At 46.7% G+C, this 23055-nt stretch overlaps 1 protein-coding gene and 1 long non-coding RNA gene across 6 annotated transcripts in view; one reads left to right on the top strand and one right to left on the bottom strand.

The window, feature by feature from the left end:
- The window catches only part of EPHB1 (EPH receptor B1), a 473975-nt gene that overhangs the window by 68577 nt on the left and 382343 nt on the right, over positions 1–23055 (bottom strand). For all 5 annotated transcript variants that reach the window (XM_072792651.1, XM_072792650.1, XM_072792649.1 and 2 more), the window contains 3 exons: positions 16909–17071; positions 13164–13272; positions 12235–12299 (listed from right to left, as the gene is read on the bottom strand). In XM_072792651.1, coding sequence (XP_072648752.1) covers positions 12235–12299; positions 13164–13272; positions 16909–17071 — 337 coding nt within the window. The remainder of the gene's footprint in view (positions 1–12234; positions 12300–13163; positions 13273–16908; positions 17072–23055) is intronic.
- On the top strand, positions 1470–21194 carry LOC140613982 (uncharacterized). Its single transcript, XR_012014893.1, has 5 exons — positions 1470–1904; positions 3925–4055; positions 4734–5710; positions 7117–7238; positions 20684–21194. It is a non-coding gene; the product is annotated as an uncharacterized lncRNA (long non-coding RNA).

The raw sequence follows: 23055 nt of genomic DNA on the forward strand, positions 1-23055 counted from the left end.
AGCAGTAAGGGTATGGCCGGGCGGGTCCCCCCTGCACACCAGACTGCCTCTCTGTGCCTTGTTGGGTCTTCCTAGCTCCCTTCCCTCTGGGCCACACTAGCTTGGCTCTCTGTCCTCTACTTCTCCTCCATATTTTCTTCTCCCTTTGAGCTCTTGATGAAATGTGGAGCAGATTACTTATAAGTGACAGATCGGGACCAGTTCCCACACTGAGCGCTCACAGAAGGCAAAGAAACTGATTGATGCCAACCAAATGCATTAGCAGAAAAGCGGTGGTAAAATGGTAGGGTAGATATCAATATTTATCAACTTGACAACTTTTCTGAGTGGAGGCCACTGTTAAGGTTATAACTGACGGCTGTGGCCAAGGCTGCAAGAGGGATGAGGATGGATTAAAAAGAAGAAGAAGAAGAAGAAGAAGAAGAAGAAGAAGAAGAAGAAGAAGAAGAAGAAGGAGAAATTGCTATTAGAAAAATCTCAAGTTAGAAGTGTCAAGACAGAATTACCAGAAGAGAAAACATGAAGGGAAAAGCTTAGAAAATACTCATGGAGAAAAGAGCAAAGTCTAGAGAAAAAAAATGAGGTGGAATGAAAGAAAAATGGTAATGAACACCCATGCCTTCAGACACACTGAAGTATGAAAAACGAATGAAATGGTGAATGAGAAATACAAAAAGGAATATAGACTTTGTCACTGATATTTACAGTGGCAAGATAAATAGGTGTGCATGGGGACAAAACAAGAGAATTGTCACTGCAGAAAAAATATATTCAAAAAAGTGGAGGAGAGAGGACACAAAAAAGGAAATGGAGCCCAAGAAGCAAATGGATTCACTGACGATGTAATTTTCAAAGTGTCTGATGTGTCATTAGGCAAAGTATAGACACTGTTTCCTCGGTGGTGGTGTGGTGGGCAGGAGAGGACTTTGCAAAGGAAACACACGGTGTAGCATGGCATCCTTGTGAAGAGGAGGCATTCGCCCTGCCTGCTGCTCCTGTCTGGTCGGTGAAAGAGTCAGGTCAGCAGGACAGGCAGGTCTGGAGAGGCCCATGTGCCAAGCACCCATGACTGGGACCCAAGTCTGAGGCAGTCTTCAGGTTCCCCGAACACCACCCCCGCTCACCCCCACTGCGCCTCATCTTGCTGACTCCCAGCCCTGTCTATAACCAGGGTCTAGTTCTGACAGTTTTCATCCCCCCAAACTCTGAGGACCGACCCTACAGCTCCCCCCCTCCCCCCACCCCGCCAAATTCATGTTGCTTTGGTCATAATTCAGGCAAGGATTAAAAGTACTAGAATACAATCCAGCGGGAGAAGGAAGATACAGAAAGAAGTGAAGGGGATTTTTTTTAAGTCAGAGAGAGAGCCAGGTCCCATGCCCCGAAGAACTACTCTTTCTGAAAGATAGTTCATTCTCAGTCAAGAAAACCCACTCTTAACATGCTAGCCTGCTTGCTTGAGGATGGTCAACAGCATGCTGGAATGCTCCTTGGAAACTTGGGGATGACAACACTGACTTTGGAATCAGCTGACTGAGATTTGGACCAAGCAAACAGAGAGATCCTCACTTTATGAAGAATGTTCTAATCCCTGTGGAATGTGGCAGGGAGGGAAGAGAGAGGAAGAGACAGAGAGAGAGAGAGAGAGAGAGAGAGAGACAGAGGTGTTTCACTTTGCTAACAGTGGATTAAAAGGATAGTAGGGATGGAGGTCATCTCTTTTTTACTTGGTATGAAGAACAAGTGAAGAGCAAGAACGGTTGAAACCAGACTGAAGTGTCTAACGAAACCACGTCAGCAGCTCCAGGCAGCCATACTTTGGGCTCCACCAAAAGCGACCCTTGGGACAAGGTGATGAGAGCCAAGTGGCTTATCTGAAAGATGGCCCCGAGCAGTACCTGCAGGTGAGTGGGGAAGTGAGACTGGGCAAAAAAGTCTGCCTAGAAAAAGTGTGATCTCAAGCCACTTCCCACTGTGAGTAGCCGAAGCAGGCTTAAGTCCCCCGGGGAAAGCTCTGGGAGTTGGTGTGTGTGACCACATGCTTCAGAGCTGGCCTGCCCTGGGTGGAGGGAGCTCCAGTCTTACCACCCAAGTTCCCATCAGCCTCTGGTGGGGCAGCTGCACAGGTGAGCAGGGAGCCTCCGTGGCCAGAGAGAGCTTTGAGGCGAAGAAACACGGATGTGGCAGGTGGAAGTTGGCCAGCGTGAGCTGAAGGGGTGAGGGCAAGAGGTGAGGCAACAATAGAGCCCCTCAAAATGCCAAGCAGACAGCAGGTTAGTGTCAGCAACCTGTAACGTTCCCCGAATTCTGTACCATGCAGAGAGGGGAGGAGGCTGAGACCCAGATGCTGGGGCCAATAGGCGAGGACAGAACCCCAAAGCCTCTTACTAGCCTGGCATAACACAGCAAAGCCGCATCCATCTCTTAGAACAGGCTTCTCCTCTGCCAGTGGGGAAGCTAGCACCTCCCTCCCACGGCGACTATGATATTACAGAACATATTGCAAGTGACATACCCAGCACAGCGCCTGATGTTTTCGGGGAGGGCTCACAAGCTGACGTACTCATGATGATTATCAGTAAATGGTTCTAGGAAGTGTTTGGGGAGGTAGGATGAGGAAGCAAAGTGGGGTGGCCAGTGGGGGAATGTAAGCCACTAAGAGTTATATTAGTTACTTTAAAAATAACCACCTTGTTATTTTAGATCAAGGGCTTTTAAACGATGTATGCTAAGCTGTCCTACAGGAACTCTTCCACAAAGACTAATTAAACAATCTAGAATGTGCAGTAATGAATGGTTTGCAAGTACAGACACATATAAGGATGAATGAGAAAGCATTCTGAGTTAATGAGCTTTACGGATAGTAGCCCCCCTCAGTTCTGGGAAGGACCTACTCCCAGAGGGGAACGGTCGGCTCATCTCCTGATGCTGCTGGTGTTCTTTCAAGTCAAGAATAGGCGACCAAGTGCACCGAGGTGGGAGAAAGTTCACACTTCAATGATGAGTGTGGTTTACTTACACGGACAGGTTTGCTACCTTGTTGACTTGTAGAATTAAGGAATGGGGGTGGAGGGGGCACGTGTGCAATGTCACGGCTGTTCTGAGGCCAGGGTTCTGACTGTCAGTGAAGCCCTTCACAAAGCAGCAAGAGGGGGCCATACGGAAGAGCCTAGGAGGGCTGATGCAATGTGCTTCTGAAGTTCTGCATCTGTGCAACAGTAGGAATCATGACTTGTTTTCCCTGAAATTGAAGATACCTTTGTCACATGGAGGAAGGGAAACTGGAATCGAAAGTCTACCAAACGGCTTAGAATCAGTGCTTTTCTCCTGATGAGGAAGGTCCCGGCCTAACTCCTCCGGCTGGGGGCAGGGATCCGGGGCTCAAAATCAGGAAAGTGATTTGGCAAGAAGGGCGCCCCTGCATCTACCTCATCCCGGAATAACACAGCTCTCCACAACTCCCTCCTGCATTACCGCTCGGCTTTCTCAAGCCCCCGAAGATGATGAGAAAGAAAAAATGCCTTCAGCTAGGCGGAACAGGTCATTTGTCTTTTGGCTCATTTTGTGTTTCTGCATAAATCCTGCATCAGCCTGTTCCTGCTCCCACTTGCCAGTGAGCAGTTTTTAATTATCAGGAAAATGGTATTTAGTGCAATGAATCACCAGACAGTGAACAAGGAATTCAAGTCAGCTGCCGAGTCAGGCACAGCCAAACATTTGGAGACGGGGCTCAGAAATTGTTCTCAGATTATGAGTGTTGGGGAAATATTATCAGTGGTAGTAATAATAATATCAGATGCAATATAGCTCATAATATAAGGCATTTTAGAATGCTCTGTAGGGTGTTTCACATTATTATTATTGTTAATATTACATATTTATAATAGTTAACAGTTACCAATTGTTTTCTTATTTTTAACATAGGTTCCATACCTTTGGCACAAAAGTAGTATGTACGGATCTAAACATCTGATTGCTAGTGTCTTGAGAGAGAAAAAAATCTTCAATTTTATAATCTTCTAATCCATTCATTTCTATAAACAACTCATTTGCAGGTATGTTTGTTCATTGACCCCAAAACCCACTTATGCTATGGCTGGGGAGGGGGTGCAGCCTGGACTGCCTCAAGCTCTAAAAGACCACAGTCCCAGGAAATTAGCCAAATCTTACTCATGAACCAAAGCTTTAGGCAGAGAAGTCTGGGGAGAAATGACTTAGCCACTATTCAGAGCTTTCTTGAGTGGCACAGAGCACTCCTGCAAGCAGAAGAAACTCCTGGCCATTGTTAGAGACCCTACACCAGTAGATTGGGGGCTCTCAAAAGCAAAGTGCCTGGGACAAATTCTGGGGATGCTGGCAGATGTGTAGAGAGTATCTGAAAAGTCAGTTAGCCCCGCTTGCAAGTGCCAGGATCTCAAGGCTGAGCAGAAGCAGGCTGGGCAAGTGCCAGTTCGAATTAGGGGGTGACCTATGAGGATTAATAGCTGAAGAAGACTGAGTGCTCCTCTTCAACCCTCTCACACATGCAGAAAGTATGCTTTTCTGTGAGAAAAATCAGTGCTACGGACATCTTGGGTGTCCATGGAGAGCATGACAGCCTGGGAGGCTTCAGGGGTGCCAGGAAGAGCCTGATATCCTCCTGCTGGCTGAGGATTCCTAGAATGGCACAGTATGGCTCCGGAGAGGTAGTGATTTAGGTTGTTCCCCGTCACTGATATCTTGTGTCCCAGCAGGTCTGACGGAGACACATGGAAGAGGGAAGTGTGCTTCCTTGTGTCCCATTCCGGATCCAAGGCAGACTTTGTCATCTTTGTGACTCACCTAAATTTGGTCCAGATATCTAACCACAAGCAGGAAGCAATTCAGGGATCTACACATAAGATCCAATCCCTGGGAGGAACTTCATCCCCGACTCTGCCTCAGTACATAGATCACCCCTCATCTGTCTCAATGTTGACAGGACACTGTTCTAGTGACTACAGCAGCTATAGGAAAAGAAAAGCCCATGAGGTTCTTCAGATGACGAAGACCTGAAATACTTGGGGAATAGGGCTGGAGAGTCTAGAATCGAGAGCCCACACCCGGAAATGAGCTATCAATGCTGCAGAAACCAGAGAAGGCAGAGGGCTATGGGTGTCAGTGTTCTAGGTCAGAATCATAGAAGGACAGATCCCATAGTCATGCACTGAAGAGGGAGAAGCCTGGAGTATCTAAGGCAAAGCTCAGAGAGAAGCCCACTCTTGTATGAACGAGGAGAGTGTGACCAGCCTCAAGGCAGTGGGAAGGCAGGACCAAGGTGGAAGAGCACTGATGTTCTAGTACGGGAGGGCCTTGATGACTAAACCAAAGGCACTAAGACTGATGCCATCAGACACACAGTGCTGGCAACTGTTGCATCAACAAATGAGAGATCCATCAGCCCCGAGAGCTAGGTGTTCCTTTTATTGGCAGGCTGCAGCCTTCACATGTATGTCGTGGGGAAGGGGCTGGAGGCTGACAAAACAGCTATGAGGTTGCCGTAGTAATTAAGGTGCAAGATGCAGGGTTTTCAACCAGAGCGCTGCAATGAGAACAACAGAAGAAGCAAGAGCAATTTCAAAGGGAGAACTGATAGCACTTGGTGAGCATTTAAAGACAAGGAATTGAAGAAAGACGAGAAGAATCCAAATCAATGCCTAGACTTTTGGAATAGAGTGGTACAATTTACCAGGTAATGGACTTTGGGAAAGAAAACACATTGTCTGGGGATCCCTGGGTGGCTCAGCAGTTTAGCACCTGCCTTTGGCCCAGGGCATGATCCTGGAGTCCCGGGACCGAGTCCTGCGTCGGGCTCCCTGCATGGAGGCTGCTTCTCCCTCTGCCTGTGGCTCTGCCTCTCTCTCTCTGTCTCTCTCTCTCTCTATCTATCATGAATAAATAAATAAAATCTTAAAAAAAAAAAAAAAGAAACCACACTGTCAGGGAATTTTGCACATGTGCTTTTACACCTTGAATACACAGGTGAGATATGCAAGTGCCTAGAAGTCAGTTGTAAAACTCAGAACAGAAACAGAGCTGGACATCTAAATCTCCAGTTGTGGATTTAGGAGGCATATCAGTGGTGGTTGAAGTTGTTGACCTGATAGGCAGTTTCCTGGAGTTAACCTACCAGGAAAGTTTGATGGAAACTAGAAACTATAGTCTGCTCCACCTGATTCTGAAGGCCAACATCGGGGCGATGGGCAGTTGTTTCTTTCAGGACGGAGCAGAGGTCATGGGTGCCCAGCAAGGGTTTGAGGAAGAATCCAAGAGGGACACCCCCAGGAAGGCAGTGATTCAGTGGAAAAGCAGAGGATCCAAGCAGGATCTCCCTCCCTCCTTGTATTTGGCAGTTTCACCACATTTTAAAGTTTCTTTTTAAAACCACAGTGATTGCCTCATATGTGTCTCCAAGAGATGGAAAGTAGACCACAGGTTACTTGCTACTGAGGAAGGTACTTTAGGAAAAAGAGATTAACACCTCCTGCTTCTGGCATCAATGACTAGCACAGGCAGCTCTTTCCAGGCAAGGCCCACTGGTTCTGGGCCATCAAAGTGTCGTTGGGAACCCAAAGGCAACAGCCATAGAGTTGCTCATTAAATTTACTCGCCATTTAATAAGCACCCACTGAAAACTCCGCCCCCTTCTGTACCTGGGAGCCTTTTCTCCTTTCCTTATAAGCCCTCATGTATTCATGACCAGTTACTAATGTTCCTGTTACTTCCAGAAGAGGCAATGGGTCCACCCGACCTTCACCCTGGTGCCCAAGGTGATTTCCAGTGGGTTGGCTGCTGGTCCTTTACAGCTCTGAAGTGCATCTAGCACCCAGAGTCAGGAAAGCTGGGTGTGGAATCTTAGAGCGAGATGTGTTTCTGGGTCTAATCTAGTCCAATCTCCCACCTGGAGCAGCAGCCCGCTCCACAACATCCTTTACTGGCTGCTCTCTAGCCTGAGCTTGAATGCTTCCAAGAACAGAGAGCTTACTTCCCCACAAAGCAGCCTGGCTCTGTGGTGGACAGCTCCAGTTTGGGTGGGTGGAGGGGGGCAGGGGAGTTCTGAACTGAATCCAATGTCTGTCTACTCTGCTCTTTGACTAGATGGTTCCATTTAACCTCATGAAGCATGGCAGCACCATCTCCTTTCCTTTGCCATAAAAGCATCATGCTTGATCCCTGCCTGTGTTTCCCCAGCGCCGTACGGGTATTTCCAAGACTCTAAGGTAAGAGACCAAGAGTTGGCACTTTCCACAGGCAGGCTGTTTGTCAATAATGCTCTTCTTGAAATGGGGTCCTCAGAACCAAGGACATCACTGGAGGTGTGTTTTTACTAGCACAGAGGACAGCGTGTCTGTGTATCATCTCTTCTGATTCAGGAACCGGAGTCAGACAGATGTGAGTTTAAATCCTTGTTTTGCAAATCATTGATTCCAAGATTCTGGACAGGTTATCTATCCCCTCTGAGGCTGTTTTTTTTTTTTTTTTTCACATGCAAAATCTACCTCATGGGACAGTTATGAGAATTAAATGAGTGAATAGAGGTAAAGTGTTTAACACAGTAAGTACTCAAAACTGGACATTATTTTTACTCTTGTTTTGCATCAGTAACAGTGCTTGGCTTTTCACTCTGCTATATATCACTTATATTAAGCATGCGGTAAACTAAATACCTACACATTTTCACACAAACGAATAGCAAGTCAGGTCTCCTCCTTTCTGTGTTGCTTTATTTTAGTTTTAACCTAAACACTAGATTCTAGATTTATCCCTCTAACATTTCATGTTGCAGATTTCAAATTAGCATTCAAAGCTGTTGGATAGTTCTGAATTTTGATTGTTTTATATGGTGTTAGTTATGCTCTCCAACTGTTACCTACAAACTTGATAAGCATCCCTAGGCTTGCTTGCACCTGACTCATGAATTTAAAAAAACAATCAAATGAACAAGAGATTGAATCGGACATGGACTAGAATAAAGCTAGTGACTTCCTTCTTGGCTGACAGAGTCACTAACCTACTTTCGTTGGGTATGAAGACAAGCTCTGTACTTACTTTACACCACTTTCCCTAAGAGATCATCAAATATTTTTGCCAAAATAAAAATTCACTACATCTTCAATTCCTCTTGAAATTACTAAAGATATAACCCTAGTAAATGAGATGAGGTCTTCATTCTTTTTTCTTAAGAAGCCACTGTGGTTCCCAATGATCACTGAATTCAGTTGTAAATGCCCAGTACCCACATGCTTTGGTCTCTACAAGCATTTGGCCCGGATCAAGCTCACACTCCTGTTCTGTAATCTCAGTGCTCTGTCCTCTTGCCCTAGGTGGAAATTAGAGCTTTAGCCGGTCCCTGGGCACGTGCCCTATTTGTTTTTGCTTTTCTCTAGGCTTAAGAATAAATGTGTCATTGTATCTGCAGTTGCCTGCAACAGGGAGGTGGTTGTGATAGGTTTGCTTTCTGAAAGCCTTTGACCTCTTACCAAGCTCTTTTCTTCCTCTCTCCCCACCCCTCCCCACTTCACCCAACTCAGAAATCAGTGAGGCATCAGGTGTGTAGTTACATAAGCCCCATAAATGCCCAGTAGCATTTCCCAAATGCAGAATTGACTAGAACTTTTCTAAGATAGATTCCCAAGCCTACCCTGGCCTACCTGGATCATCCTGTCCAGGCAATTTTTAGTCAGCCAGCGAGCACCTTCTGAGATCTGGCTCACAGAAATCATGAGAACACACCATCTGTCTGCCTCTCCTTGGACACGGGAAAACCATGGTCCCACCCACCTTGAACATGAACCACAGGCTTCCAGGCTCTTCATCCAAGCATCTAGCATCACATCCAGCAGATCCTCTTCCCAACTTGCCTTTCCTCTAATCTCTCTCACTCAAATTCAGCCTCCCCTTTCTGTGCTTATTCACATGCTCCAAGCTCAGCGGAGGGGGCATAACTCAGTGCCCCAGCAAGCACACTGTTCTTAAACTGAACATCTTTTCCATGTCTGGATGGGCTAGAGAAGGTATTCCATCTGGAAAGATTTCTGTTATTTCTCCTTTAGCTTTTGTATCAGCTTGAAAGGACGGTCTGGGAGTGCAGGGACCACCGGGCCTCTCTATGGTACCCTAGTGCCTGCCCACGGGGAAGAGAGGTGGGGCTGCTGTGGGCTTCCCATCACTTCCCAGGCAGGAAGTCCTCAGACTGCAGTTGCTGGCCACGTGTATGTAGACACACTCAGATTAGACATAACTGACCTTTCCACCTTCTAAAGTGGGAAACAGGGTTGGAGAACTGATAAACCACCAACCAGGACCACAGGGATTAGTCTTTACCCTATCCTCACCAGCTCCTGATCACCTGGCACCTTGAGTCTCTGCAATATGGTAAGAGAGAGAATGGACTCTGTAGCCAGACTTAGATAGTGTGCCATCTACCTCTGCCACCTAGGAGCCCTATGACTCCTGCCCTATTAATGCCTGCCTCTTAAGTGGTTGTCAGGGTTGGATGAGTCTAAGTGAGCTAACAGAAGAAAGTTCCCAATTCATGGCACAGAGTAGGCTTTCTATAACTAAATATTCCTACTCCTTCCCCGTCTTGGGCCAGACACGTCCTCCATCAGAGCCAGCAGTTTTCTCTTCTGTTACAAGTGTGCTGAGCCTTCCCCCAGCTCTAAAAGCCTCTCAACTGTGATTCTCCAACAGTAAGAGCTTTGGTCAGAGTGATGGATGTGCTTGGGAGAAAAAGCACTAATGCAGTTCAGTGCATGAGACCAGGAGTTTAGGGAACTGGGTTGCAAAGAGGAGCCAGAACTGTTATGGACAGGGGTAAGGGCACTTATAAAAGGGGAGCTGAATTAAAAAGAAGACAGCCTTCTAAAGCAGCCAAGGGAGTGAACTCTGTGTGGCACAGTGTCCAGTCTGAGGGGTAGGGATGCGACTGTGCAGCTTATCATGGATGGCACCATGGACTCAGCTGTCCACACTGGCTGCAGCAGGACACCATCACTGCAGACTGGGGATTGGTTTCTCTGTGCACCCTAACAACCATGGACACCTCCTTCTGTTGGCCTTAGGGATAGCAGAGTTCCCCAGAAGGGGCTCGGGTGTTGTGGAAGCATATCTCTGTGTACGTGGGTGCCACGTGGTGGGCCAGCAGAGCGGCACCCCTCCAGAGCAGGAGGATGGCCAGATCTCAGGGTGATGTGGTCCAAAGGACACCAAGCTGCACCTGGACTGGATTCTTGATGCCTGCTGTACCCTGCCCAAGAAGTGACAAGGCTTAGCTTGCCTGCCATTTGACAAGGGGAGCTCCTTCTTAGGGCACCCCATTCTCACCCTAGGGCATCTCTAGTCTCCAAAATGGCATTTCTCCTCTTGAACACAATTTTGCATCCTCTGCATTCCAGCTGACATGGCCATCTCAAATGTTTCGTCAAAAGAGGTCACCCAGATGCCACATCTGAAATGGACTTCACCATGGGTCTTCATATGGCCAGGTGTCAGCCCGAAGTAGGGGGTGGGTAGGGGCAATGTCCGAGTCCTGAGGCAGAGGCAGGGAAGCAGGCAGATGGAGAAAACCCTTCAGGTAATTCAGATGCTTGGTGGAGGGGGAATCTTCACTTGAGAATCAGAGAAAAATCAAAGTCTTTATTTTTTAGTTGGGGAAGTTAAGGCACTGCCTGGAAGGGCAAATGCAGAGGTTAAAATAAGTTAAACACATCTGTAGATTTTGCAGAAAGGCACAGAGTCAGGACACAGGAAAAGAGAAGGAACACAGTAAGGTTTCCCCTGTGAAACCAGCTACAACTGGTTAAAATGAAGGCCCAGGGGGGCCTGGACAGGCAAAGCAAGAAAAGTAAATGGGACTCAGTGTTGCAGGAACTCTGCCTGTAGCCCTAGAAGGGGTCCATTCTCTCAATCCCCCAGCCTGTTTGTGCTGCTGATTGGAGCCTGCCCCAGACCCCTGGTAGGGCGTGTCAGGGCATCTGAGCCCACACTGAGCCCCCACCTCCCTCCCAGTAATAACTGCCTGTAACAGCAGCCAGCCACCAGGGGCTCCATCCTCTACAAAGCCTTGGCAGTTTCTTGGTCTTGGGTTGAAAGCCCCCAGAGAGCAAAGCCATTTCTACAGAGTGACCTTGGTACAGTCCCAGCCAGCGCTGGCCATGCTACAACACTAGCTACCTGGGGTGGAGCTGCTGGGTGAAGGTCCTGGCCTCACTTTCCTGCCTTGGGGAACCTTGGAGAAGGGAGGATTTGGGTCCGAGAGAAATTTTGCCTTTGAGCCCATTTTCACTCCAGGAACTACCCACTGAAGGCATGCTGAGGGTTTGTGTGTGTCCAGGAGGTCTGTTTTTCATGCTTACTGCTGAGTGAACAGGAAGAAAGGGGCTGGCATTGCACCGGGGGATTTAGGTGAGAAGAGGTTTACAGAAGAAGCCTGTGACAGAGCATAGCGCAAGGTGCTGGCACAGATTTCTGAGGGCATCAGAGGAATTCAAAAGGAGTTACTTAGAAAGAGAACATGTCCCAAGGATCTAAGCTTTCTGGAAGTGAGAGGTGGCCTAACTGACCTAGGGGGACTTTTTACAGATCCTGCCATGTAATGACACAGATAGAAGAATAATTCTGACATAGGACTTTACATTGTACGTTGGTGAGGAGAAATTTTAGCCACAAAAGTATTACATAAGGTTTTTTAAAAAGAGATGGGTAGGATAATGAGTGAGAAAAACTTTTCAAGGTACTGCTTAAAAGAAAACACTTGGGAGATATCCCAACACTCTGGCCTCTTGGGCTCTGCTATCTTTTTAATTCCTACATTCATGTTCTCTGGCTTATCTGTGAATTTGGTTAACACATTCCCCAGCCGCTCAATTGGATAAGATAAGGCAAAAGATGTTAATAGAGAACCTTCCATCTTTTCCCACTGAGTCTGATTTCAGGATTCATTGACTTGCTAAACCCAATCTTTTCCCTGCATTCTGTGTCCTATATGGGCTTATCAATGTGGAAGATAATCTACTCGCCAGGCGCCCAACGAGTGCCCACAATGGGCAGACTTCAGAGGGGCAGGCAGCCCGTGGCCCATGGGAACCTGCAGAGAGAAGCCACTGCTGGGGCACCGGGGGCTGGAAGGGGTTCTGTCGTCAGGACCAGCCAGCCTGGCTCTAAGGAGCACTCCAAGTACTCACCTACTCCGCCAGGTGTGTGCTTTCTACTCACCTCGGCCGGTGCTGTAATGCTGGAGCTTATCGCTGTACACGGCCTCTTTGCTGTACGCTCGTTTCCTGCAGATGCAAGCAAGAGGAGCTCTTTCAGCTGGGGTGCAAGCTCACTGCTCTGCTCCAGGGAGCTCCACCCAGCTCCCCTGTCCTGATGGGGACCCACTCAGGCATCTCCTGGGGCTGGGAACTGGGCAGCTCTCACGTTAACATTTAGCTCCTGGCCTGCTTCCTGGCTTGACCACCACTGTAGGCAGCCGGGTCTGCTTTCAAGTCAAGGTCTTTCAGAGGCCAGGCAGGGCCGTGTATCCCCATCAGGGTTGCGGGCAGAGCGCTAAGGACACCTGTCAGCATGCTGACTGCACCATGGAACAGCTCTGGAGAAGCGAGCTACACTGCTTTCTGCAGCAGAATCTGGGCTAACCCCCAAAGGCAGTAGCAACAGTATTAAAAATTCACAAGGCCTCAGGGCCTGCCCTTCTGCAGAACTTGGAGTTCCTGTCTTTCTCCGAGGCTCCCCTCCTACCTGCCTGCCTTGTGTCCTCTGCCGAGGGCCTTGGCCCCCTAACCAGAGGATGGGCTGTGGTATAGGCTATGATGAACCAGTGGATCAAATGCAATTTGAGAACTGTCACTCTGATAGTGAGGGAGAATAAAATGAGATTGAAAGATGGATGCTGTTTACTCATAGCCTTGCCCAACTCTTACGGGGGATTTTATCTTAGGCACAGAGAAAACACATAATCTGGCAAATTCTAGGCTGCCCGTGGATTGAGACAGAGGGGATGACCGTGAGCTTGGCAGCACGTCTGTGAATAGTTAGGCCCCATCTACTGTGTGTGGCCTGGGAGGGGCCTGTAAGCAGATAGGAGCTTCTTGGACCTGGGGCAGTGGGAGAGGAAGTGCTGGGAGCGGAAGCGGAAGGCCTACCTGCTACAGACGATGGAGATGGCCACCAATGACACTACAAACACCACCCCGGCTGCCGCCGAGCCAGCAATCAGGGGCAGCTGCTCCCGCAGCTCGGACTTGTAGTCATCTAGGTGAGAAAGAGCCATTAGAGTCCTTCCTGTGTGCCCTTTGCATACTGCTGGGACTCAATGCATGACACCAAAGACACTATAAATAAATATATATGTATATGTGGAGTATGGCTTCTATGCTACAGAGCCAGAAGCCCAACTAAAACAAAGAGGGAGCTTCAAATCACAAATAAAAAAAACAACTAAAGCCAAATGACAGCAACAATAAAAATGAAACAGCAGCGACAGAGAAAAGCTCAGAATTAAATGCTGATGACATCTGTCCCCACGGCAGAGGTGACTCCATATTACAGCCCTCATTTGGAAGGTCTTTCAAAGGACTGTCAGTCATGCTAAGGATGATCTAAGAGGGAAGACTGAAAACCACTGTGGAAGTATCTCCTGAAACACAAAGGTATTGAAGCCCAGCAGAGTGCACAGATTTCACCAGGCAGATATTTACAGAGTCTCTGCGGCTGGGCAGTCCTGTGCCAGGTGCTGCGGGGGATGAAGAAACAGTGGGGAAATGGCCCACTCAAGAACAGGATTGAGGCCTCTGTCAAGGTTAAGACCATGGTGTGTGACTCAGGAGGACGGGAAGCCCCTGAGTCACAGAGGACACCAGAGCTCGCCCAAAGTCTGGTTTTTGTGTGTGTGTGTGAGCCCTGTGCTCTTGGACAAAGAACAAAGTCTTTAGTCCATCTGACTCTCAGACTCTTTTCTGCTAAAAAAAAAAAAAAAAAAAAAAGGCAATAACAAAGTAATCAAATTATTGTGGGGCACATTTCATAATGTCTGTACTGTCAGGGGGACCCCAAATACTGACACTCTTCCTTAATCCATAGAAACAACTTGGCCCGGCTGGCACAATAATAATTATGGTTATTCTTTCACCTGGTGTTCAGGACTGAGGCATATAGAGGTCAAGCTTTATATGTTCTATTACAATAAGGGTTGCCAAATACAGTAAATAAAAATACAGCTGACCAGTTAAGTTTGACTCTTAGATAAACAATGAATAATCTTTTAGTATAAGTATGCCCCCAAACATTGCACGGGAGATACTTGGACTAAAATGTTGTTGGCTTTATCTGAAATTCAAATTTATTTGGCTGTCCTCTATTTGGCCACCCTAAAGGCAATAAATAGCTCTTGAAGTGAAGTTTCCCATGTCCTGCATCAGAATCACCCGAGCCCAATGATTAAACAGGACTATTTCCAGGCCCCTCCTCAGATCTACTGAGTCAGAACCTCTGAGCAAAGAACTTCTGCGTGTTTACCAAGTACTCCAGGTGATTCTCATGCTCCTCAAAGTTTAAGAACCACTCTTCAACTCTGTGGGTGGAGAAAGTGACTTCCAAAGACAAGGATGTTATTCTCGAAGCCAACCACTCCACAGACATCGATTTAAAGATGGAAGGTTTCCCTCAGCTGAGAGCTTTCTGTAACACGTATGTTAACAAAAAAAAAAAAAAAAAAAAAAAAAAAAGAATTTGGCAAAAAAAAAAAAAAAAAAAAAAAATTCAAGGAACCACAGCAAAGAGTCCATAAAAACATCTTTATAACTTAAAAACTTCATAAAGCAATGTGACCTCCAGTCTTTAAAATTGATTTCTAGAGAGTGAGAAGCTTCAAGAACCAACACCCTTATCTTCAGAAGTGTCTTCTTCCGCTCACAGAGTAGAAGGATGATTCTCAAACTCCGGGGAGCGTAAGAATCACCTGGACTGTTTGATAAATATATAGATACCATACTTTATGGATGGGTTAAAACAACAGCAGTTAAGACCAATGTAGGCACACTATAGCTAACAGCAGCTCAGGACCAGGGTGGCTCTGTGCTATGTGGTGGTCACCTGCCCAAGGCGTGGTCTTTGACTCTGGGTGGAATCCCACAGGTCCTCCTTGCTCCACTGACCCTTTCACTAGTCAACCTTCAGATTCACCTTTGTGCTGAAGACAAGGCCCAAAGCCTCAGTGAGTATAATTATTACCCATGTGTGAACCTCAGTCATTAAAATAAATACTCCTGAATTTGGCCACTTACCAAAACTCTCTTACATCTAGTCCCTCTTGGGTTTATAAAACTTAACTGCCAAATGTAAAAGGAATAGTCTTCTTGGGGGAAATTTGTTACTTCTTGATTTGTCTAGCAGAATTGCCAAGAGACCAGTGCTCAGAGCATTCTGAGTTTTGGGTTTTTAATCCTGTGTACTTCCTGATGCCTAAGTGCCCATAAATCCAGATAGTAAGTAAGGTGCAAAGAGGGGACAGGAGACAGCTGCGTTCTTTTCATACCAGCAGCATTATTAATCTGAATAAACTGGCTTGCCTTTCCATCCCGTCTCAGCATCCTCAAAATAATTGTGAAGATTCACCTAAAAAAATTCAAAATAGGTTGCAAACTCCAATCCTACAGGGGTCAGACAGCTCGCATGCAAGCATCTGGGTACAAATCACTGAGAAGGGGCAGGCATCCCACAGGGGCAGCCACCTATTAGCTCAGGGGAAGAGCCCTCACACCAGAATGCCCACCAGCATTGGCTTCTTTGCAATTTTTCACAAGAAAACGAACATTATGGTTTTCACATGAGATCATCTAATTTTTAAAATATTTTGGGTGATTTTTTAAATTATTAAAAAATTATTATGTGAGTCAGCATAAAACCCTGAGTCCTATCACGTGCCTCGTCAGAGAGTATGGGCCTAAAATAAAATGTTCTGTAAAAGCTGACTGTTTTGCACATAATGCAAGTAATAAGTGAAAAATTAAAGGCTTTCAGTTGAGGAGGTTGAAAATAGACTGGTGTTTGGAAAACTATCAGGCAAGAGCTCACAAATGAATAAATAAAAGAGGTAGATAGTCAACCCATAAACAAAAGCATGCACCATGGTAAGTGGCTGGCTAAGGGAAAAGAGTGAGTGAACACACAGGCAGGTACCCCATGCTCAATGCTCAGGCTGCAGGGAAATCAGATTTTCATCACCATTCATAAAGGTCATTCTCGGAGGACTGACTGGGAGAGATCGTTATAATAGGGAACTAACAAAGCCCAAAGGTGGAAGTATTTGGGGTGACAGGCTTACTGACTTTGGGGATGGCTTGGAAGGTAGCCTCTGTTACCTCTGATGACACATGAACAGGACCTACTAGAGTCACATGTGAAGCTGCTTCAAATAAGCTGAGATACTGGGTACAAGGGACTGCTGCACCTCAAATTTTGCTCCTGTGTTTCCTTCCTGGAGACCTTGGCTCGTGCCGTTAGGCTGTGAGCTCAGCTCCCTGTCCCCCAGTAGAGAGGGGGTGAAGTGGGAGTGAAGGGAAAATAGTGGAGGCACCCAGGTCCTGATCCAGAGGCAAGAGGGCACATGACTCCCGAGGTATGTGTGGGTCTCACTGCAGTGACCTCCCTGCATGTGGTGCAGAGACCCTTCGAAGGCAAATCCATGAGATGTTAGGAGAGAAACGGGCCAGACTTCAGACGGATGCCCTGCCTTATGAATCACACAAGTGCACACAGCCCCACCTGAGGTAAGGGAATGGCACTGGAATCCAGGGAAGGTTGGCATTTGGGCTGCGAGGGTAGCTTCTCGGGGCTTCTTTCCCTCCCCCAAGTGCTGGCCTAGTACCAGTTCACTGGCCCGCCTCTTACCATCTGTCAGTGTCTGGAAGCACATCTTGCCACTGAACTTGCCATAGCCGGCCACAGTGCGGGCACGCACTTGGACCACGTACACCATGCCTGGCCGTAGGCCATCGATCCGCGCTGTATTGGTCTGGCTCCTGGCCATGGAGGAGTTGAACTCATTGTGCTCCTGAAAAAGAGCAAGAACAGTGTGCAGCCTGCTCCTGAGTGCTGCATCCCTACCTGCTCCTCCCTGGAGCACCGGGGCCCCACCAGTTAGAAGCCGTCATCAGCCCCAGACCCTCCCTCTGAATGGGGGATGGTCTGGCCTGGGCCAAGGGAATGAAAGGAATCAGCTCTGTGTCATGAGGTGGCGGTGTTCTAAAAAGAAGGCTCTGAGCAAATGGCTGGGCTCTCAGGGAGGCTCACTGTCATTCCTAGCTCCTTCCCCACCACAGGGTTCATTGCTAGAATAACAGAGCACGTGCAGCTTTGCAAAATCCTGTCAGGTCTCTGAGGTCAGTGGAAGCAAACTGGACATTTGCCCTTTGTCTTGCTCCTCCTGAGGCCTCCTCTTTTCTCTCCTCACTCCTCATCACGGCTGTTCTAGATCACCCCTTAAGCTTCCTCAAGTCCGAGTCCTTAGCTGAGTGACCTAGTGTCCACTCTGCTGCAGAGCCAGAGGCCATTCTGCACTACTTGGCTTACCTGCTCTGCCTTCGCTTTGGCCTGTCTAGGTTGTCACCTCCAGTTCCCTCTCCACCAGCATTTGGGGGTATATCCCTGATCCCTGGAGAGCAAGCCCTGTCCCTTCTCACCTATTCAAGGGGTCAGTTCCCTACCCCTGTCACTTTTGTCCAGACCCTTCCACCCTGTCTCCCACAGTCCCTATTATTGACACATGACTGTCCTCTGGCATGCACAGATTTTGCTCATGTTTCTCATCCTTCTGACTCCTCTACCCTTGGTGGGTGCCCTTCAAGGGTGCTTTCTCTTTGCTGCTGATTGTTTTGCTGAAAACTTTGGGTTGTGCCTAGACTTTTGTAGACTCCCATTTTTTTCTGCTACTCCCCCCCCACACTAAATCATCTAAACTTATTTTCTTAAAAAAAAAAAAGAAAAAGAAAAACTATTACCAGATAAAAACAAAACTCCTAAATCTATGTTTATAGGCCCTGCAGAAAGAAGCAATTCTAATTTCACATCCCCCAAATAGCCTCTTCACTGTTCCTCTAGGAACCATACCCCCAGCCCCAGGGCCTTTGCTTAGTCTGCTTTCTCAGTCTAAAATTCTTCTCTCCAGTATTCCTCTGCACCCTGCAGATTCCCTATGCCCACACTTCTAAGGCCTCCTCTTCCAGGAAGGCTTCCCATGGATTCTCTTCATTGCTCTCCGTCATTACACACCAGCCGGGGCTCTGGTCATTTGCATGCGCACATCTGAGAGATTATGGGTTATCTCCAAGTGTGCAGGGACAAAAGTTTTGAGTCTGGGCCTGTCCCTGTCCGGAACACGAATCTTGGAGCAAAATGGGGATGTTGGTGAAAATGGAGAGCTTGGGTCACTGAGAGGGAAGCCCCTAAGTCCAATGTGCAGATCTGAGGTTCTGTGATGAGTTCTAGGCACAATGGTTTGAGAAGTATGGTGACACATGAGGGGAAAACTGCTGGCAAGACGTGTAAACCACATCCTCAGACAAGCGACAAAAGTTTGGGGAGTTGAGCCAGGACAAAAGAATACAGTGGAATGATTTTTTTTTTAAATGCCATTGTTTTAAAACATGTAAATGTCTCAAAGGTGACCTGATGTGTATTTACTCAATCATGTGGCCAGGCAGCCACATTTATGACACACTATCGCATGCTGGGTGCTACACAGGGGCTGCAGGGACTGAGACATGGCCCCTCTCCTTGGGGACACAAAATCTTGTGGGACTGACCAGCAAATGAACAGACGCTGACAGCAGTGTTGACAGAGTGACTTGTCAGAAGACAGCTTAAGGGGCCATGGGGGAGCAGAGGGTTCCCCTAACTCAGGCTGATAAGGAGATTGGGAGGGTGACATGAGTTGAGTCATGACAGGTGGAAGAAACTGGCCACGTAGAAAAAGGTGAAGAGTGAGAACTGACTAGAACATGTGAAAGCAAGGCCTAAAGAGATTCAGAAGCCTGCAAGCAATTGAGCCTATCTGGAGTGTGGCGACACATGGGGTGGTGACAAATGCTTCGGAAGCAGTTTAAAGGACCACAGGCTGGAGGCCAGTTTGAATAGACAGTTGAAGGTTACATGCCCGTCCTCATGGAGGGGCTATCCACCGGCTTCCAGGAACGACTGCTGGGGAAGGACTGCCCATGCATCATTTGATATATTTAAAAAGAAGGAGGATTCCCCCCAACCCCTACCCCCAATCAGAAATCCAGCAGAAAGACAGTTGGCCACTACAGAAGCAATATCATCCAGAACTTTGGTCATTACTATCTTGACACACTGGAGATCTGAGACTGAAACTATAAAAATCACCTCATCACCTTGCAAATTAGGATAAAATCCTATTGCTACAAAATCTGGATAGCAAGTAGCTGTCTGGATTCTCTGGTTTTATCAGAATCTGTGGAATTAGGCACTGCTTGAAAGAAGTAAAACATTGACCCGGCAGTTCTTTTACTGAAAACTGCCTTTTGGTATTTGGATTGTGAGGACAAAAACATTAACCCATAATCACTTTATAGCCCACATATTCTTTAAGAAGTTCAGTGATTAAAATGAGTATTAGTCGTTCTTCCCTTCAAAACCATTAATCAACTTCAGACAAATGAGTGAGAGTGAAGAGCACGGTTTCTTGCTTTTCTTTCTTTTTCTTTCTTTCTTTCTTCTTTCTTTCTTTCTTTCTTTCTTTCTTTCTTTCTTTCTTTCTTTCTTTCTTTCTTCCTTCCTTCCTTCCTTCCTTCCTTCCTTCCTTCTTTCTTTTTTCTCATGATTGATTTTATAAGCATGTGAGAGGTACGAGACTGTAGCTGTTGAGGGCAGAGACCATAGCTCCCATCCCCAACATGTAGCACAGGGCTGGCACCAAACCGCCTGGGTGCTCCACGATTCGGTGCTAAATGAATGAATAAACACCACACTTCAGACCAGTTATTTGAACCAATCGATCGAGCACAAGATATTGCCAAGGCCTGAAAGAGTTTCTAGGAGAAAATGATCCTAAAATTTGAAGGGTAGAAATTCCCAAGGCCTAAACCAGCCCATTCTGGCCCAGACAGTTATTATGAAGAGCTAGTAAACGTCTAAACGCTTAATCATTACGACAGCTGAGAGCAGATGTAGATGCTCCTCCCATGGTTTGCCTACAAGCGCTGACACCAGGAGTGAAAAGTGCTACAAGACAGTAAACAAGAGAGAATGATGAATGGAAGCATATTAAAATGGGAAGGAGATGAACATAGAGAGGCTTTGGGAGTGTCATCAGCTCGATGGCATCTGAGCTCTCTATTAATGAGCTGTTGGAGGAGGCGAAAGCCTCATTGATTCTATTCGTAAGACCTGAAATGGAAAGGTGTTCTAAGCACAAACTGAGAGAGTGATGTGAGGTAGGGGATCCAGGGAGAGTTTTCAGGGGTTAGAAAACCATGGTCCATGGCCAGTTACCGGTTTTTGTAAATAAAGTTTTATTGGAACCCAGTCACGCCCACCTTCTGATATATTGTGTATGGCTGTTTTTCTTCTATAAAGGCAAGTTGAGTAGTCGGGACAGAGACTATATGGCCACAAACTTAAATATTTCCTGTCTGGTCTTTTACAGAAAAACTCTGCTGACTCCTGGCTTAGAAGAAGTGGCACACAATGGAGGAATAGTGCTTTTGATTCTTTGGATTGAATCCAGGATATCTTCCAGGCTGAGTTCTACTGTGTTTGCATCTTCTAAAGACAGGATTCGCTGGCCTTGTGGAGCAGGCAGGCGGATCATTCCGCTTATAAGCATTTGGATTTAAAAATGAAGATGCACTCTCTTATTTCAGAGGCCCCATTAATTTTGAGATGCTCAGCATGGGCATGATTGTAATCCAGTTGCACACTGAGCTCAGAAGATTGCGCCACTGAAATATAGTAAAAATGTCCGTACTTCTGGTCCTTTGTGGTCATGGGTAAGTCATTTGACCTTTCTGTGACTTAGTGCCATCATCTATAAATTGGTTATACCAGGCTTTCAAGTATCTTTCATTTCTTTTAAGGATCAGAGCTAATGTATCTGTGAATATCTGCCACATAATAGATACTCAATATATGATGAATTATTATCATTGTGGTTATTTCAAAATACCCTCATAGGATAATGTCTTTTTCTTTATTTGTATTAGGAATGGTCCAGGCAATGTAACAGATCTTACAGTCAAGCACTTTATAAGTGAAGTGTAGAGCTGCATAGTAACATACTGAACGGTAACCAGTGCTTGGGCAAAGAATCTTCTGTGTTCCCAAGGAAAGCATTCTATCCTCTGGAGTGAGGACAATAATATGCTTCACTGAGGTGTGGAAGCTGCCTCGGGCATTGAGCTGCTGTGCATGTGTGTCTGTTAATAATTAGTATAAATTACTGAGGAGTAGGGACGTGGTCTGAAATGGGGGAGTAAGCTTCCTTCATAGCATCAGAAGTTAAAGTTAATTACAGTGTTTCAAAGGAGGAGGTCTTCATGTAAAGGGAAAAGTAGCAGAGGAGCTGGGGTGTGGACTGGGGAGCAAGGAGTCCAGGGACATAGGCAGGAGTCTGTTCCAAAGCCCACCGCCTATGCTGGGGTGGATGCCCTCTGCCCGGCAGATGAAGTAGAAAGCAGGTGGCTCCCATATACTTAGCCCCTCTCCAGCCCTGTCACTTGCTGTAGGTAAAGAACCCAGGCTGTAGACTCACTTCCTAGCTGCGTGGTTGTGGGCAAGTTTTGTTTTGTTTTGAACTTCGTACATTGGTTCCTTGCCCCACAGCTATGATATGAATATTGACCAGGCTGGGTAGTGAGGAGAAAAATAGAAAATATTTTTAAAGCTCCTGGCACCCAGTAGGGGCATATGAGGGAAAAATTACTATTATTTTCCTGAGATGAGCTTCTAAGGCTCAAGTTCAAGTGTATGGGGGAAGTGGCTCCATTGGAATCTTATTGGTGATTCCGATATTGCATCATATACTGGCCACAGGTGATACTCTACTGAACTCTCAGGTCAACTTGGATGATGAAATGAGACTGTGTGGACAATCGTTTGACACATATGGTCCAAAATGTGGTAGAAAGCCAACATTTACAGTACTAGCTGATAAAAAATATCCCACAAACAAGGACCCCAAATTCAAAGCTTACTGGATATAATGGTTGCTTATAAATCCAGATGGTTTAAATAACCCCCAATTCGTTGAATTATCTGAATCTACAAAGCCCAATGTTCTCTAGATAGAGTAGAATGCTCCCTAATCCTCACCTTGCTTCTAGGTTTGGCTATAAGGGCCAAAGAGTATACCTCCTTACAGGCTGGATTGCTGATCCATCTGGCCCTCCACTTTCAGGGGGGTAAACTGTTCGCATTTTATAAGTGTGAAAACTGACCTAGAGTGGCTAAGTAATTTGACCATGGCCACATGGCTGGTTAGCTACAGAGGGCACTGGAAACTAGGGCCCTGCTTCCCAAGGTGGTCACATTCAACATGCTCACTCTTCAACATTACCTCCACGCCGGAGGGATGGAGAGCTCCATCCCTGATGCTCTTCCTATTTCCACTGCCCCACTGGATGATTCCGTCAGGCTCAGCGCCTTCATAGCATTTACAGACTGACAACTCCCAGATGGACTTATCCAACCTGGTCCTCTTTCCTGAACTCCAGACATGGACATCTAGCTGCCTGTTCTATTTGGCCATCTCAGAAGTGTTTTAGACATCGAGCTGAGCTTCTGTCCCTTCCCTTACCCCAAGTAAGCTCTAGCACAGCAAGCCTCCTACTAAGTCAATGATGGCTAGGGACATTCTCCTATTGGGGCAGGACCAAACCCTCCCACATCTGAGGTCCAACCTGCTAGAAATCCTGCTGCTCTGTCTTTAGTTTCTGTATCTAGAATTTACTGTCTTCCTGGCCCTCTCCCATTCCCATCAAGCCACCATCATTCTCATTCTATTGTAATCTAGTAGGCCTG

Source organism: Canis lupus, chromosome 22, assembly GCF_048164855.1.
Source record: "Canis lupus baileyi chromosome 22, mCanLup2.hap1, whole genome shotgun sequence".
Taxonomy (NCBI): domain Eukaryota; kingdom Metazoa; phylum Chordata; class Mammalia; order Carnivora; family Canidae; genus Canis; species Canis lupus.